Source organism: Oncorhynchus gorbuscha, unplaced genomic scaffold, assembly GCF_021184085.1.
Source record: "Oncorhynchus gorbuscha isolate QuinsamMale2020 ecotype Even-year unplaced genomic scaffold, OgorEven_v1.0 Un_scaffold_3785, whole genome shotgun sequence".
In the NCBI taxonomy this organism is placed as follows: domain Eukaryota; kingdom Metazoa; phylum Chordata; class Actinopteri; order Salmoniformes; family Salmonidae; genus Oncorhynchus; species Oncorhynchus gorbuscha.
Window position 1 is genome coordinate 21,881 of NW_025747949.1, and position 19,331 is coordinate 41,211.

The 19,331-nt window shown below is 42.1% G+C and overlaps 1 protein-coding gene across 8 annotated transcripts in view; it reads right to left on the reverse strand.

Annotated features, from left to right (window-relative positions):
* LOC124028115 (ABC transporter G family member 23-like) overlaps positions 1-18,981 on the reverse strand; it is a 40,634-nt gene extending 21,653 nt beyond the window's left edge. The window contains exons 1-7 of one of the 8 annotated variants that reach the window (XM_046340265.1): positions 18,026-18,477; positions 17,770-17,810; positions 15,491-15,642; positions 12,237-12,396; positions 7,913-8,067; positions 3,306-3,413; positions 2,170-2,263 (exon numbers count right to left, since the gene is read on the reverse strand). In XM_046340265.1, coding sequence (XP_046196221.1) covers positions 2,170-2,263; positions 3,306-3,413; positions 7,913-8,067; positions 12,237-12,396; positions 15,491-15,627 — 654 coding nt within the window. In that variant the 5' untranslated portion in view covers positions 15,628-15,642; positions 17,770-17,810; positions 18,026-18,477. Of the gene's footprint in view, positions 1-2,169; positions 2,264-3,305; positions 3,414-7,912; positions 8,068-12,236; positions 12,397-15,490; positions 15,643-17,769; positions 18,478-18,849 lie in introns of those variants that run through there. The other 7 variants (XM_046340262.1, XM_046340267.1, XM_046340266.1 and 4 more) reach the window with 7 other exon arrangements.
* Between the last annotated feature and the right edge of the window lie 350 nt (positions 18,982-19,331).

Consider the following 19,331-nt stretch of genomic DNA (forward strand, 5'->3'; position numbering starts at 1 on the left):
ATCATCTCAGAGGAAAACCAGGAAAAAAAAGGCTGCTCAGAAACAAACATCATCTCAGAGGAAAACCAGGAAAAAGGCTGCTCAGAAACAAACATCATCTCAGAGGAAAACCAGGAAAAAGGCTTTACAGGAACCTAATCTGTAGATTTACAGAGCAGTAGCTCCTAGGCATTAGACTTTGAACCATAGCGAATGAACACTACTACCGTAATTGCTGGACTATAAGCCGCTACTTTATTCCCACGCTTTGAACCTCGCGGTTTATACAATGACGCGGCTAATTTATGGATTTTTCCCGCTTTCACAAGATTCATGGCGCCAAAAAACTGAGCACCGTCACATAATGTGATGTAAATCGAGCGCGCTCAAACTTCCCATCATTCTGATTACGGTAGTCGTTTTGTCACCCTCATCATGGCAAAGACACGGAGAAATGCATATGATGCAGCTTTCAAGTTGAAGGCGATCGATCTGGCTGTTGGAAAAGGAAAGAGAGCTGCTGCACGGGAGCTTGGCCTTAATGAGTCGATGATAAGACGTTGGAAAGCAGCGTGAGGAACTGACTCAGTGCAAAAAGACAACAAAAGCTTCCAGAGGGAAGAAAAGCAGATGGCCCAAAGTATTTGCAGCCACTCGACATCAGTGTAAATCGTGCATTTAAGGTGGCGCTCCTTGTTCAGTGGGAGGCTTGGATGACAAGTGGGGAGAAATCCTTCACTAAAACGGGTCGCATGTGAAGAGCATCTTATGGTCAAGTCTGCCAGTGGGTCCTGACAGCGTGGAGCATTGTCAAAAAATCCACTATCATCAACGGGTTTGGAAAGGCTGGACTGCTGCATGTTGAAGGGGCAGCATGAGCTCAGCGGGGAATTTGCCTCCGGATGAAAGTGACGAGAGCGACAATGAAAACGATCCAACATCGGATGAAGCAATTCTGAGGCTATTCATCTCCGACACCGAAGGAGATGACTTCAGTGGTTTCAGTGCACAGGAGGAGGAAGATAGTGACCAAGTTCATTTATTTCAATCTACCGGTAGGCACCTGTGGCTTATAGACATGTGCGGCGTATTTATGTACAAAATACAAATGTTTTAATAATTCAGTGGGTGCGGTTTATATTCAGGTGTGCTTAATAGTCCAGCAATTATGGTAGTCTGATGGAGAACATGGTGAGGGCCATACAATTGGAATAGTGTATATAACTGGAATAGTGTATATAACTAGAATAGTGTATATAACTAGAATAGTGTGTATAACTGGAATGGTGTATACAACTGGAATAGTGTATACAACTGGAATAGTGTATATAACTGGAATAGTGTATATAACTAGAATAAAACTGGAATAGTGTATATAACTGGAATAGTGTATATAACTGGAATAGTGTATATAACTGGAATAGTGTATATAACTGGAATAGTGTATATAATATAACTGGAATAGTGAATAGTGTATATAACTGGAATAGTGTATATAACTGGAATAGTGTATATAACTAGAATAAAACTGGAATAGTGAATATAACTGGAATAGTGTATATAACTGGAATAGTGTATATAACTGGAATAGTGTATATAACTGGAATAGTGTATATAACTAGAATAAAACTGGAATAGTGAATATAACTGGAATAGTGTATATAACTGGAATAGTGTATATAACTAGAATAAAACTGGAATAGTGAATATAACTGGAATAGTGTATACAACTGGAATAGTGTGTTCTGATTGAAGACAACCAGACCATCGACGCTGTGACACACAGGCAGACCCATACTGCACCTCTCCCCCCTTTCTAAAACGGTAAAACACAGAAGAACTACAGGAACTACCAAAGGACCCATTGTTTCTCAGCAGAGGGGACCTCATAATTGCCTGCTCATAAAGTATATGAGGAGGGACGGTCAGTTAAGCTCTGTCTGTTTCCCATTTCCTCTTATGACAACAGATAAACAAGGCACAGCGTTCACAGAGGAGCATTTGACAAAAGGACTGTGTGTGACAGAGTGAGTGTCTTACCACGTTGGCTTGCCTGGCCTCCTCTATGTAGTGTCTATCAGTAGGTAGTTATCATGTATATAGACTGTATCTTACCACGTTGGCTTGCCTGGCCTCCTCTATGTAGTGTCTATCAGTAGGTAGTTATCATGTATATAGACTGTATCTTACCACGTTGGCTTGCCTGGCCTCCTCTATGTAGTGTGTGGTGATGACGACTGATACTTTTCCAGTTTTCACAATCTCTACTAGATGCTGCCAGATCCTACAGGGACACATAACACAACTCAGTTTAAGGGCACATCCTATGGTCCCAAATGGCACCCTATTCTCTATAAAGGGCACTACTTACCAGAGCTCTATGAGCCCTGATAGTGCACTATAAAGGGAATAGGGTGCCATTTGACACACAGCCTTAGCCTTATGACCTGCCTGGGATTACCCTGACTGGACTGATTTGGCTGGGCTTTGTAACAGAGCACTGGTACCATGACACAATCAGATTATACACCCAGATACTTCCAACAGGATTTATACAGTCATTCTGAATGAGAGACTAAATGGATTCTGTAATGACAGGCAGAGAGTGTGTTTGACAGGTTCAGACTGTTGGAGACAGAGTGTTGTTCATAAACTAGACAGAGTGTTGTTCATAAACTACTCTGTTATCTTCAGACTGTTGGAGACATAGTGTTGTTCATAAACTACTCTGTTATCTTCAGACTGTTGGAGACAGAGTGTTGTTCATAAACTAGACAGAGTGTTGTTCATAAACTACTCTGTTATCTTCAGACTGTTGGAGACAGAGTGTTGTTCATAAACTACTCTGTTATCTTCAGGCTGTTGGAGACAGAGTGTTGTTCATAAACTACTCTGTTATCTTCTGTTGGAGACAGAGTGTTGTTCATAAACTACTCTGTTATCTTCAGACTGTTGGAGACAGAGTGTTGTTCATAAACTACTCTGTTATCTTCAGACTGTTGGAGACAGAGTGTTGTTCACTATAAACTACTCTGTTATCTTCAGGCTGTTGGAGACAGAGTGTTGTTCATAAACTACTCTGTTATCTTCAGACTGTTGGAGACAGAGTGTTGTTCATAAACTACTCTGTTATCTTCAGACTGTTGGAGACAGAGTGTTGTTCATAAACTACTCTGTTATCTTCAGACTGTTGGAGACAGAGTGTTGTTCATAAACTACTCTGTTATCTTCAGACTGTTGGAGACATTCATTATATTGGATGTAAAAGGGGGAAATGTGAAGCAGGTGAATTGTTGTAGAAGTGTGTGTGTGTGTCCAGTACATACTTGGCTCTCAGCACAGGGTCCACCCCGACTGTGGGTTCATCCAGAATCAATAACTGGGGGTTTTGAAGTAAGGCTGCTCCTAGAGACACCCTCCTTTTCTGCCCTCCGCTGTAAACACACACACACACACACACACACACACACACACACACACACACACACACACACACACACACACACACACACACACACACACACACACACACACACACACACACACACACACACACACACACACACACACACACACACACACACACACACACACACACACACACACACACACACACACACACAATGTTACATAAAACACCTGATATATCTGATCCATCCAGCTGCATTTGTTTGACATGGGTCACACTCACTGGTTTCTCAGTGTAGTAGGTGTGTTAGCAGGGCTGGTAAGGCAGCAGAGAAACCCTGCAACATTAACCTTGTGAGGTAGATGTTTCTTGTACTACAGGGCAGTACTGGGTCCTTGTGAGGTAGGGAGGATGTTTATTGTACTACAGGGCAGCACTGGGTCCTTGTGAGGTAGGGGGGGTGTTTATTGTACTACAGGGCAGTACTGGGTCCTTGTGAGGTATAAGGGGGATGTTTATTGTACTACAGGGCAGCACTGGGTCCTTGTGAGGTATAAGGGGGATGTTTATTGTACTACAGGGCAGCACTGGGTCCTTGTGAGGTATAAGGGGATGTTTATTGTACTACAGGGCAGCACTGGGTCCTTGTGAGGTAGGGGGATGTTTATTGTACTACAGGGCAGCACTGGGTCCTTGTGAGGTAGGGGATGTTTATTGTACTACAGGGCAGCACTGGGTCCTTGTGAGGTAGGGGGATGTTTATTGTACTACAGGGCAGCACTGGGTCCTTGTGAGGTAGGGGGGTGTTTATTGTACTACAGGGCAGCACTGGGTCCTTGTGAGGTATAAGGGAGATGTTTATTGTACTACAGGGCAGCACTGGGTCCTTGTGAGGTATAAGGGGGATGTTTATTGTTACAGGGCAGCACTGGGTCCTTGTGAGGTAGGGGATGTTTATTGTACTACAGGGCAGCACTGGGTCCTTGTGAGGTATAAGGGGGATGTTTATTGTACTACAGGGCAGCACTGGGTCCTTGTGAGGTATAAGGGGGATGTTTATTGTACTACAGGGCAGCACTGGGTCCTTGTGAGGTAGGGGGGATGTTTATTGTACTACAGGGCAGCACTGGGTCCTTGTGAGGTAGGGGGATGTTTATTGTACTACAGGGCAGTACTGGGTCCTTGTGAGGTAGGGGGATGTTTATTGTACTACAGGGCAGCACTGGGTCCTTGTGAGGTACAAGGGGGATGTTTATTGTACTACAGGGCAGCACTGGGTCCTTGTGAGGTATAAGGGGGATGTTTATTGTACTACAGGGCAGCACTGGGTCCTTGTGAGGTATAAGGGGGATGTTTATTGTACTACAGGGCAGCACTGGGTCCTTGTGAGGTATAAGGGGGATGTTTATTGTACTACAGGGCAGCACTGGGTCCTTGTGAGGTATAAGGGGGATGTTTATTGTACTACAGGGCAGTACTGGGTCCTTGTGAGGTATAAGGGGGATGTTTATTGTACTACAGGGCAGCACTGGGTCCTTGTGAGGTATAAGGGGGATGTTTATTGTACTACAGGGCAGCACTGGGTCCTTGTGAGGTATAAGGGGATGTTTATTGTACTACAGGGCAGCACTGGGTCCTTGTGAGGTAAGGGGATGTTTATTGTACTACAGGGCAGTACTGGGTCCTTGTGAGGTATAAGGGGGATGTTTATTGTACTACAGGGCAGCACTGGGTCCTTGTGAGGTATAAGGGGGATGTTTATTGTACTACAGGGCAGCACTGGGTCCTTGTGAGGTATAAGGGGGATGTTTATTGTACTACAGGGCAGCACTGGGTCCTTGTGAGGTATAAGGGGATGTTTATTGTACTACAGGGCAGCACTGGGTCCTTGTGAGGTATAAGGGGGATGTTTATTGTACTACAGGGCAGCACTGGGTCCTTGTGAGGTATAAGGGGGATGTTTATTGTACTACAGAGCAGCACTGGGTCCTTGTGAGGTAACCATGTGTATGTGTATGTGACAAATAAGAGCTGTTGGTTCTGTACAGTCAGGATACTGGGACTGAGAGCTGTTGGTTCTGTACAGTCAGGATACTGGGACTGAGAGCTGTTGGTTCTGTACAGTCAGGATACTGGGACAGAGAGCTGTTGGTTCTGTACAGTCAGAATACTGGGACTGAGAGCTGTTGGTTCTGTACAGTCAGGATACTGGGACAGAGAGCTGTTGGTTCTGTACAGTCAGGATACTGGGACTGAGAGCTGTTGGTTCTGTACAGTCAGGATACTGGGACAGAGAGCTGTTGGTTCTGTACAGTCAGGATACTGGGACTGAGAGCTGTTGGTTCTGTACAGTCAGGATACTGGGACTGAGAGCTGTTGGTTCTTCACAGTCAGGATACTGGGACTGAGAGCTGTTGGTTCTGTACAGTCAGAATACTGGGACTGAGAGCTGTTGGTTCTGTACAGTCAGGATACTGGGACTGAGAGCTGTTGGTTCTGTACAGTCAGGATACTGGGACAGAGAGCTGTTGGTTCTGTACAGTCAGAATACTGGGACTGAGAGCTGTTGGTTCTGTACAGTCAGGATACTGGGACAGAGAGCTGTTGGTTCTGTACAGTCAGGATACTGGGACTGAGAGCTGTTGGTTCTGTACAGTCAGGATACTGGGACTGAGAGCTGTTGGTTCTGTACAGTCAGGATACTGGGACTGAGAGCTGTTGGTTCTGTACAGTCAGGATACTGGGACTGAGAGCTGTTGGTTCTGTACAGTCAGGATACTGGGACTGAGAGCTGTTGGTTCTGTACAGTCAGGATACTGGGACTGAGAGCTGTTGGTTCTGTACAGTCAGGATACTGGGACTGAGAGCTGTTGGTTCTGTACAGTCAGTACTGGGAGTCTTCTTTTGGCATTGACATCTTGACAGATGTCTGTTGCAAAAACACAGCATTTTTACAGAAGCCGTGACACACAAACAGAAACTCACTCAGGAGGAAACTGTTTCCTTCTATTTCTAGCCATCTGAGCCTTGGCTGTAGCCTACTTTGTCCCCAGATCAAAATGGGATATACTAGTGTACTACTTACTAGTGACTGTTATCCAGCTGGACAGAGTGTAGAGACTATAGATGACTGTTATCCAGCTGGACAGAGTGTAGAGACTATAGATGACTGTTATCTAGCTGGACAGGTTGTAGAGACTATAGATGACTGTTATCAAGCTGGACAGAGTGAAGAGACTATAGATGACTGTTTCAAGCTGGACAGAGTAAAGAGACTATAGATGACTGTTATCCAGCTGGACAGAGTGTAGAGACTATAGATGTCTGTTATCCAGCTGGACAGAGTGTAGAGACTATAGATGACTGTTATCCAGCTTGACAGAGTGTAGAGACTGTAGATGACTGTTATCTAGCTGGACAGAGTGTAGAGACTGTAGATGACTGTTAGGACAGAGTGGAGAGACTATAGATGACTGTTATCCAGCTTGACAGAGTGAAGAGACTATAGATGACTGTTATCTAGCTGGACAGAGTGTAGAGACTATAGATGTCTGTTATCCAGCTAGACAGAGTGTGGAGACTATAGATGACTGTTATCTAGCTGGACAGAGTGAAGAGACTATAGATGACTGTTATCTAGACTGAGACTATAGATGACTGTTATCCAGCTGTAAAGAGACTATAGATGACTGTTATCTAGCTGGACAGAGTAAAGAGACTATAGATGACTGTTATCTAGCTGGACAGAGTGAAGAGACTATAGATGACTGTTATCCAGCTGGACAGAGTGTAGAGACTATAGATGACTGTTATCCACCTTGACAGAGTGTAGAGACTGTAGATGACTGTTATCTAGCTGGACAGAGTGAAGAGACTATAGATGACTGTTATCTAGCTGGACAGAGTGAAGAGACTATAGATGTCTGTTATCCAGCTGGACAGAGTGAAGAGACTATAGATGACTGTTATCCAGCTGGACAGAGTGTAGAGACTGTAGATGACTGTTATCCAGCTGGACAGAGTGAAGAGACTATAGATGACTGTTATCTAGCTGGACAGAGTGTAGAGACTATAGATGTCTGTTATCCAGCTAGACAGAGTGTGGAGACTATAGATGACTGTTATCTAGCTGGACAGAGTGAAGAGACTATAGATGTCTGTTATCCAGCTGGACAGAGTGAAGAGACTGTAGATGACTGTTATCCAGCTGGACAGAGTATAGAGACTATAGATGACTGGTATCCAGCTGGACAGAGTGAAGACACTATAGATGACTGGTATCCAGCTGGACAGAGTGAAGACACTATAGATGACTGTTATCCAGCTGGACAGAGTGAAGAGACTATAGATGAAGGTACATTATCATTTATACATAGTTTCTATTTGTTTTTTGTTATTTTAATGTCTATTGAGATTGTTTCCCCCCCTAATTAAAACAAATAAAAGAACAATGATATAAATGCAACCCATCTGTGGGCCATATTTAATGGGTTTGACACCACTGTGTTGACACGGTTGTGTTACCTGAGATTTCGGACTAGTTTGCTCTTCTGAGGTAGGTCCAGGAAGTCCACCAGGAAGTCCATGCGTGCCTGGGTGTCCGTAGATGACAGGCCGTGGATCCTTCCGAAGAACGTCAGGGTGTCACTGATGGTAAACTCATTGTACAACGCCAGGTCCTGAAGGAGAAACACAATGTTATGTCATGGTGTGTGTTGTGTTGATATCAAATCAAACTTTATTTATACAGCACATTTATTACAAAGGTGAGAAAGATTTTTAAACTAAACGTTTTCTATACAAATTTTAAATGAAGATAGACAAGAACTAAATTACGAGACAAATTAAAATGGTGTGGTTTGCTACAGTATGTTATGTTGACATATCATGTTGTCATGGTATTTATAGTCATATGTCAATACACTTCCATAGTGTCTAAAAGGTTAGGAGTTCATTTGGAACTGAGGTTTGTGCATCTGTCAAATCAAATCAAATCAAATCTTATTTGTCACATGCTTCGTAAACAACAGGTGTAGACTAACAGTGAAATGCTTACTTACGGGGCCCTTCCCAACAATGCAGAGAGAAAAATAGAACAATTATAACACGAGGAATAAATACACAATGAGTAACGATAACTTGGCTTTATACACGGGGTTGCCAGTACTGAGTAATGATAACTTGGCTTTATACACGGGGTTGCCAGTACTGAGTAATGATAACTTGGCTTATACACGGGGTTGCCAGTACTGAGTAATGATAACTTGGCTTTATACACGGGGTTGCCAGGTGAGTAATGATAACTTGGTAGGGGTAAACTGAGGTATAGGGACTAGGCAACAGCAACAGGTAATTGAGGTAGATATATAGGTATGGGTAAAGGGACTAGGCAACAGGTAATTGAGGTAGATATATAGGTAGGGGTAAAGGGACTAGGCAACAGGTAATTGAGGTAGATATATAGGTAGGGGTAAAGGGACTAGGCAACAGGTAATTGAGGTAGATATATAGGTATAAAGGGACTAGGCAACAGGTAATTGAGGTAGATATATAGGTAGGGGTAAAGGGACTAGGCAACAGGTAATTGAGGTAGATATATAGGTAGGGGTAAAGGGACTAGGCAACAGGTAATTGAGGTAGATATATAGGTAGGGGTAAAGGGACTAGGCAACAGGTAATTGAGGTAGATATATAGGTAGGGGTAAAGGGACTAGGCAACAGGTAATTGAGGTAGATATATAGGTAGGGGTAAAGGGACTAGGCAACAGGTAATTGAGGTAGATATATAGGTAGGGGTAAAGGGACTAGGCAACAGGTAATTGAGGTAGATATATAGGTAGGGGTAAAGGGACTAGGCAACAGGTAATTGAGGTAGATATATAGGTAGGGGTAAAGGGACTAGGCAACAGGTAATTGAGGTAGATATATAGGTAGGGGTAAAGGGACTAGGCAACAGGTAATTGAGGTAGATATATAGGTAGGGGTAAAGGGACTAGGCAACAGGTAATTGAGGTAGATATATAGGTAGGGGTAAAGGGACTAGGCAACAGGTAATTGAGGTAGATATATAGGTAGGGGTAAAGGGACTAGGCAACAGGTAATTGAGGTAGATATATAGGTAGGGGTAAAGGGACTAGGCAACAGGTAATTGAGGTAGATATATAGGTAGGGGTAAAGGGACTAGGCAACAGGTAATTGAGGTAGATATATAGGTAGGGGTAAAGGGACTAGGCAACAGGTAATTGAGGTAGATATATAGGTAGGGGTAAAGGGACTAGGCAACAGGTAATTGAGGTAGATATATAGGTAGGGGTAAAGGGACTAGGCAACAGGTAATTGAGGTAGATATATAGGTAGGGGTAAAGGGACTAGGCAACAGGTAATTGAGGTAGATATATAGGTAGGGGTAAAGGGACTAGGCAACAGGTAATTGAGGTAGATATATAGGTAGGGGTAAAGGGACTAGGCAACAGGTAATTGAGGTAGATATATAGGTAGGGGTAAAGGGACTAGGCAACAGGTAATTGAGGTAGATATATAGGTAGGGGTAAAGGGACTAGGCAACAGGTAATTGAGGTAGATATATAGGTAGGGGTAAAGGGACTAGGCAACAGGTAATTGAGGTAGATATATAGGTAGGGGTAAAGGGACTAGGCAACAGGTAATTGAGGTAGATATATAGGTAGGGGTAAAGGGACTAGGCAACAGGTAATTGAGGTAGATATATAGGTAGGGGTAAAGGGACTAGGCAACAGGTAATTGAGGTAGATATATAGGTAGGGGTAAAGGGACTAGGCAACAGGTAATTGAGGTAGATATATAGGTAGGGGTAAAGGGACTAGGCAACAGGTAATTGAGGTAGATATATAGGTAGGGGTAAAGGGACTAGGCAACAGGTAATTGAGGTAGATATATAGGTAGGGGTAAAGGGACTAGGCAACAGGTAATTGAGGTAGATATATAGGTAGGGGTAAAGGGACTAGGCAACAGGTAATTGAGGTAGATATATAGGTAGGGGTAAAGGGACTAGGCAACAGGTAATTGAGGTAGATATATAGGTAGGGGTAAAGGGACTAGGCAACAGGTAATTGAGGTAGATATATAGGTAGGGGTAAAGGGACTAGGCAACAGGTAATTGAGGTAGATATATAGGTAGGGGTAAAGGGACTAGGCAACAGGTAATTGAGGTAGATATATAGGTAGGGGTAAAGGGACTAGGCAACAGGTAATTGAGGTAGATATATAGGTAGGGGTAAAGGGACTAGGCAACAGGTAATTGAGGTAGATATATAGGTAGGGGTAAAGGGACTAGGCAACAGGTAATTGAGGTAGATATAGGTAGGGGTAAAGGGACTAGGCAACAGGTAATTGAGGTAGATATATAGGTAGGGGTAAAGGGACTAGGCAACAGGTAATTGAGGTAGATATATAGGTAGGGGTAAAGGGACTAGGCAACAGGTAATTGAGGTAGATATATAGGTAGGGGTAAAGGGACTAGGCAACAGGTAATTGAGGTAGATATATAGGTAGGGGTAAAGGGACTAGGCAACAGGTAATTGAGGTAGATATATAGGTAGGGGTAAAGGGACTAGGCAACAGGTAATTGAGGTAGATATATAGGTAGGGGTAAAGGGACTAGGCAACAGGTAATTGAGGTAGATATATAGGTAGGGGTAAAGGGACTAGGCAACAGGTAATTGAGGTAGATATATAGGTAGGGGTAAAGGGACTAGGCAACAGGTAATTGAGGTAGATATATAGGTAGGGGTAAAGGGACTAGGCAACAGGATAGATAATAAACAGTAGCAGCAGCGTACGTGACGAGTCAAAATAGTTAGTGAAAAAAGGGTCAATGCAGATTGTCCGGGTAGCAATTGGTAAACTATTTAACTAACAACAGTCGTATGGCTTTGGTGTAGCAGCTGTTCAGGGTCCTGTTGGTTCTAGACTTGGTGCATCGGCAACACTTGCCTTGCGGTAGCAGAGAGAACAGTCTATGGCATGGGTGGCTGGAGTCTTTTACAATATTTAGGGTCTTCTTCTGACACCGCCTGGTATTGAGGTCCTGGATGGCAGGGAGCTCTGCCCCTGTGAAGTACTGGGACTGTATGCACTACCCTCTGTAGTGCCTTGAGGTCGGATGCCAAGCCGTTGCCATACCAAGCAGTGATGCAACAAGTCAAGATGCTCTCAATGGTGCAGCTGTAGAACCTTTTGAGGATCTGAGGGCCCATGCTAAATATTATTAGCCTCCTGAGGGGAGAGAGGAGTTGTCGTGCCTTCTTCATGACTGTGTTGGTGTGTGTGGACCATAATTATTACTTAGTGACGTGGACACCAAGGAAATTGAAGCTCTCGATGATGGGGGCGTGCTCGGCACTCCATTTCCTGTAGTCCATTATCAGCTCATTTGTCGTCTGTGATCAGGCCAACCACCATTGTGTCGTCAGCAAACTTAATGATGGTGTTGGAGTCGTGCGCGGCCACACAGTTGTGGGTGAACTGGAAGTACAGGAGGGGACTAAGCACGCAACCCTGAGGGGCCCCCGTGTTGAGGATCAGTGTGGCGGAGGTGTTGTTACCTACCCTCACCATCTGGGGGCAGCCCGTCAAGAAGTCCAGGATTCAGTTGCACAGGGAGGTGTTCAGTCCCAGGGTCCTGAGCTTAGTGATGAGCTTGGAGGGCTCTATGGTGTTGAACACAGAGCTGTAGTCTATGAACAGCATTCTCACATAGGTGTTCCTCTTGTCCAGGAGGGAAAGTGCAGTGTGGAGTGCGATAGAGATTGTGTCATCTATGAATCTATTTACCTGTGGTATGTTGTGTACCTATAAGTTAACAGTGTACCTGTGGCATGTACCCCACCATCCTCCCAGGGACCTGGTGACCAGGAAATGCGGGCGGCTTCCCCAACACGCTGATGTGCCCTCGGGAGATCTTCAGGGTTCCCACAATGCATTTCAACAGTGTGGTCTTCCCACACCCACTCGGACCCAGCAGGCCGTAGCTGTAAGATAACAGGAAGAACATTTGCAGTAAATCATACATATTACTACAGTATGATAGTATAGTATGATAGTAGTTTGATATGATAGTATAGTATGATAGTATAGTATGATATGATAGTATAGTATGATAGTATATCATAGTATTATAGTATAGTATGATAGTAGAGTATGATAGTATAGTATGATAGTATATCATAGTATTATAGTATAGTATGATAGTATAGTATGATACGATAATATAGTATGATAGTATAGTATGATATGATAGTATAGTATGATAGTATAGTATGATATGATAGTATAGTATGATAGTATATCATAGTATTATAGTATAGTATGATAGTATAGTATGATACGATAAGTATAGTATGATAGTATAGTATGATATGATAGTATAGTATGATAGTATATCATAGTATTATAGTATAGTATGATAGTAGAGTATGATAGTATAGTATGATACAATAGTATAGTGTCATGTTTTGTCATATATTGTCTTGTCCTTGTGCTTTCCCTTCTGTTCATTTTCCCCCTGCTGGTCTTATTAGGTTCGTTCCCTCTTTCTATCCCTCTCTCTCCCCCTCCCTCTCTCTCTCTTCTCTCTATCGTTCCGTTCCTGCTCCCAGCTGTTCCTCATTCTCCTAACTCACTCATTTACTCTTTTCACACCTGTCCCCTATTTTGCCCTCTGATTAGAGCCCCTATTTCTCCCCTTGTTTTCCGCTTCTGTCCTTGTCGGATCCTTGTATGATGTTCGCTGTTCTGTGTCCTGGTCTCGCCCTGTCGTGTTTTGTCTTCTTCAGATGCTGCGTGTGAGCAGGTGTCTTAGTCTGCTACGGTCGGTGCCTTCCCGAAGCAACCTGCAGTCTATGGTCGAGTCTCCAGTCAGTCCTCGCTACTACGAGTGGATTTAAGTTTTTCCTGTTTTGTTTTCTCCTTGTTATATCCAGGATTATTACTTTTGTCTTATACTGGAATAAAGACTCTGTTTTCGTTAAGTCGCTTTTGGGTCCTCATTCACCAGCATAACAGTATAGTATGATAGTATAGTATGATATGATAATATAGTATGATATTATATCATAGTATTATAGTATAGTATGACAGTATAGTATGATATGATAGTATAGTATGATAGTATATCATAGTATGATAGTATGATACGATAGTATAGTATCATAGTATAGTTTGATATGATAGTATAGTATGATAGTATATCATAGTATGATAGTATAGTACGATAGTATGATATGATAGTATGATAGTATAGTATGATATGATAGTACAGTATGATATGATAGTACAGTATGATAGTATAGTATGATATGATAGAATAGTATGATAGTATCGTATGATAGTATAGTATGATATGATAGAATAGTATGATAGTATCGTATGATATGATAGTATAGTATGACAGTATAGTATAGTATGACAGTATAGTATGATATGATAGTATAGTATGACAGTATAGTATGATATGATAGTATAGTATGATATGATAGAATAGTATGATAGTATGATAGTATATCATAGTATATCATATTATGATAGTATGATATGCCAGTATAGTATGACAGTATAGTATGATATGCCAGTATGACAGTACAGTATGATAGTATAGTATGATATGATAGTATAGTATGATATGACATTATAGTATGATATGACATTATAGTATGATATGATAGTATAGTATGATATGACAGTATAGTATGATATGACAGTATAGTATGATATGACATTATAGTATGATATGACATTATAGTATGATATGACATTATAGTATGATATGACAGTATAGTATGATATGACAGTATAGTATGATATGACAGTATAGTATGATATGACAGTATAGTATGATATGACAGTATAGTATGATATGACAGTATAGTATGATATGACAGTATAGTATGACAGTATAGTATGATATGACATTATAGTATGATATGACAGTATAGTATGATATGACAGTATAGTATGATATGACATTATAGTATGATATGACATTATAGTATGATATGACATTATAGTATGATATGACAGTATAGTATGATATGACAGTATAGTATGATATGACAGTATAGTATGATATGACAGTATAGTATGATATGATAGTATGATATGACAGTATAGTATGATATGACAGTATAGTATGATATGTATAGTATATATATATATGACAGTATAGTATGATATGACATGACAGTATAGTATGATATGACAGTATAGTATGAGTATGATAGTATGACAGTATAGTATGATATGACAGTATAGTATGACAGTATAGTATGATATGACAGTATAGTATGATATGACAGTATAGTATGATATGACAGTATAGTATGACAGTATAGTATGATATGACAGTATAGTATGATATGACAGTATAGTATGATATGACAGTATAGTATGATATGACAGTATAGTATGACAGTATAGTATGATATGACAGTATAGTATGATATGACAGTATAGTATGACAGTATAGTATGACAGTATAGTATGAAATGACAGTATAGTATGACAGTATAGTATGATATGACAGTATAGTATGATAGTACAGTATGATAGTATAGTATGAGATGATATGATAGTATAGTATGATAGTATCGTATGATATAATAGTATAGTATGAAAGTATATCATAGTATATCATATTATGATAGTATAGTATGACAGTATAGTATGATACGCCAGTATGATAGTACAGTATGTAATCTGTATAACTCAGTATGGTCTGACTCTTAAGCATAACTCACATAACTGACATAACATGAAAGACCATTACATATTAATAACATGTAAGACCAGTACATATTAATACCATGTAAGTCCATTACATATTAATAACATGTAAGAACATTACATATTAATAACATGTAAGTCCATTGCATATTAATACCATGTAAGTCCATTACTTATTAGCGGTATTAACATGCTCTGTCTTACTGCGGGGTGAAGTGGTGTTTTGACTTATCCTGGACACTCAGGACAACCTTTTCTGATTGAATACCCCACAGGGCAGTACGCACTACTGAGGTCAGTGTCATGGTGTAAGGTTAGCGTTAGGACTGGGTAAGGTTTACTCACATCTGTCCCTGTGGTACGGTCAAGTTGAGGTTACTCAGGACTTTGAGTTCACCGTACGACCGACACACTTCCCGACACCGGATCGCCGAACCCCCCAGCCCCGGGGAGGGGGGAGGAGCTTCCTCGTCTGCCTTCATCCTTCCCTCCGCCAACTGGAAGACGAAAAACAAATGTAAAAAAATCCATCACCCCCCTTCACAGCATTATGGCCCAGTGTTGTGAATAGGGTTTCTTTCCCAAAATTCCCAAGTTTTCCCGAAACCCCAGTTAGAAGATTCATGGAATCAGGAAGGAATAGGTAGGAAATCCCGGAATCCTCCAACCAGGGTTTCAGGAAAACCTGGGAATTTGGGGAAAGTTACCCGAATGTTGCAGCCCAAGTAGCAATTGAGGGAGAACAGCCGGGGCAGGACGTGAACCGGCGACTATGGTTACGGGCAAGTGTACTACCACCTATGGCATTAAGGGTCTCGTTGCAGAAACAGACGCAGTAGTACATACAGGGAAAACACACCAGGCTGCGTTACAAAGGGCACCACCACATTCCAGACGTAGTGCACTATCTTTGGCCAGAGCCCATATAGGACCCTGGTCAAAAGTAGTGCACTATCTTTGGCCAGAGCCCATATAGGACCCTAGTCAAAAGTAGTGCATTATCTTTGGCCAAAGCCCATATAGGACCCTGGTCAAAATATGGAAAATAGGTTGTCATTTGGGATGCAGACCAACTAAGGACTTGCTCATTACGGACAACAGAAAGTGAACTAAATGACATCTTCTCAGCAACTAGCTGCCATGAATCTGTGTCTGTGTCCTGTAGCAGACCTGTGTTGAAATATTATTTGAAAATAATTTCAAATGCTTTCTCTGTGCTTGATTGATCTTGCCTAGTTTAATGGGACCAATAGAATAGTCCCACAACTGTAAACCCTGCCCATCTGGCACTCCAGGCAGGCTAAAGCAAACGATCAAAGTATTTGAGAGAGTTCAAAACAGAATATGAACCCAGGTCTGGTGGTGGCGTGCCTGTAACTTGGCTTGCATTGAATCTAGGTCGTAGAGCAACCCAGACTGGCATCCTATTCCCTACGTAGTGCACAACTTTTCACCAAGGCCCATAGGGATATAGTGGTCTATATAGGGAATAGGGTACCATTTGGGACGCACCCTGGTTCAAAATCATCTTTAATCCCTGCCTCCTTTCCCTGGGTTCCCTTGTTTGTCTCCCTTTAACTGTGTTAGCTTCCCCTGTTTGTCTCCCTTTCTCTGTGTTGGCTTCCCTTGTTTGTCTCCCTTTCTCTGTGTTGGCTTCCCCTGTTTGTCTCCCTTTCTCTGTGTTGGCTTCCCTTGTTTGTCTCCCTTTCTCTGTGTTGGCTTCCCTTGTTTGTCTCCCTTTCTCTGTGTTGGCTTCCCCTGTTTGTCTCCCTTTCTCTGTGTTGGCTTCCCCTGTTTGTCTCCCTTTCTCTGTATTGGCTTCCCTTGTTTGTCTCCCCTTCTCTGTGTTGGCTTCCCTTGTTTGTCTCCCCTTCTCTGTGTTGGCTTCCCTTGTTTGTCTCCCCTTCTCTGTGTTGGCTTCCCCGTTCTCCCTCACATAATCCAGCATCTTTCATTCCACTGTGACGAGATTAGAGGGAAACCACTCCGTAATCTGACTCATTCGATCAAGGTCACCTTCTTTGACACAATTCCACATGGCAGCATATGTACAGACCGGTACTATTGTTATAATAGTAATAGCCAGGACATTGTTGTGCTGTAATAACGTTGTAATATAGGATATTGATAAGTGAGACATTATAAAGCCCATCTACACAGACAGACGTATTCATTCACTGTAAGGGAATTTGTCCATGGTTCTATTCTTTCTGCTCGAAGTTCAACATTTTTATTAATCAAATTGCAGACCGCAAATGATCTGAAATACTTGATATTAACAGATTAAAGAGTCCAGTTCAAGTTTAAAGAAGAAGAAAATTGTAAAAAAGTAATTTGAGCCATCCAACAAGATGTTGAAGTAAACTACTGTGTTCACCAGATTACTTCAAATTAAGAAAATAAATTGGAAGCCAGGTAGGCTACATTTGATGCTAACGACGAGTGTCACACCGATTTGACGTTATTATATCAGATACCCACTGATACTGTACTATACGTTTAACCTACCTAATCTTTGAAAGAGGGACAATCACAAACTATATAAAAACACGAAAACACAGGCTGAATGCTTAATTTAGCCAACTAGGAATAACAGCTTGTCCAACATTGTGACAGGGACTCACCTGAAATAGTCCTTCTCCCCAAGGAGACGTTTAGTAGCCTACTGGGGATGAAGAGCAACAATGTAGCCACCTGTACTGTAGTCTGTGTGTGTCTGCCTGGCCAACGGTGTAGGTAGGTTATATTGCAACGTGGTAGAGCAGGTTGGGTTTCGAGAAGGGAGAAGTCTCTCCCTGGAATACATGCACCTGTTATTCTACTACTAAATTACATTAACAAGAGAATTAGCGAGACAAATTATAAACTAGAAAAACAAACCACGACACTCCTACCACGACACCTTCCTATGATTTTCTTCAGTTTAGGTAGCCTATATATGGCCGCGGGACTCCATCGTAATAAACGGAGCAGTCATATATTCTGTTGTAACTGTAACAGCAAATTCATTTATAGGCGCAATAACATTCCAACTGGTGCCGGTTCGCTCTTTCGTGAATCAGCAGTGCATTTATCCAAAGCTAATTTAGCCTGTCTGCTATCATCACAATCCGATACAGAATATAGAACAGGCTTTCGCTCTCCAGTCATCTTGTAGACAAAAACTACCTTACAGAGAGCCGGCCAACTTCCGCTTCACAGCACGTCCAAAACGGAGCATGTCGGACTCTGTCGGTTCGCACAACTAGCGCAGTTATTCTACAATTGACCATGAATTCGGCAGCGAAAGCGTTATGCATGCATGACCTGTGATGCGTGTTGGTGCCTGGCTATTTTTATACATCGGTTGGCTACATGCCGGTATAGACAGCTGCTAGGTTTTCATGTCATTTCAAATCAATGCTTCTTTTACAAACGCCGCAGTGCACTTCCACTCTGCACCAGACATTCCATTTTTATGCCCACAGGAACGGAATTCAAACACGCGTCTCCTTTTATTCCATCACTATCTTTTCCCACATCCTAAGGATGTCCCTGTGTACTGGGCCTATGGTGCTTTTTTCTGAAATGCTAATTGTCTATGGAGTTATTTCAGCATATACATATCAGCGTTAGCCGTATTGCATTGTCAGATCTTCCATAAAACACCTCACTAAATAATGACCCCATGTATCCATCTTTGCCGGCTTACAAACGTCGCATACCTGCTCCTCCATCTCGGTGCATTCGAGCGGTCCTCCTGTCGTTGCAGCATCATCCGCGGCTGCTGCCTCAGAGGCCATGGTCGTCGGTTGGCGGGAGATGCATCCAGCCTCGGCTCCCCAGCAGATGGCCTCACTAAAATCAATAGGATACTATCTCCATCTACTGGCGGTGAAGGAAAGGGAACTAGGAAAGGTGTCTGAAAACAGACCAATACTATTTTTTATTAGCAAGCATCAAATGCAAACAATACAGGCAATCATACAAACATGTATAAACATGTTCAGTAACATCTGACCACACAAACAAGAGCCAATGCATTTACATAATATCAACAGAAAAGTGCCTTAGGCCAAATTAATTAAGATTATGTGTCTGAAAATTTCAGATGAGACAATACTTTTTCCAATGGGAGTAACAAAAAAAAGTGTGCATCAACTATATCGTTTTTGGTCATGCCTGTCTAAACCGCCCCTCTGTGTGA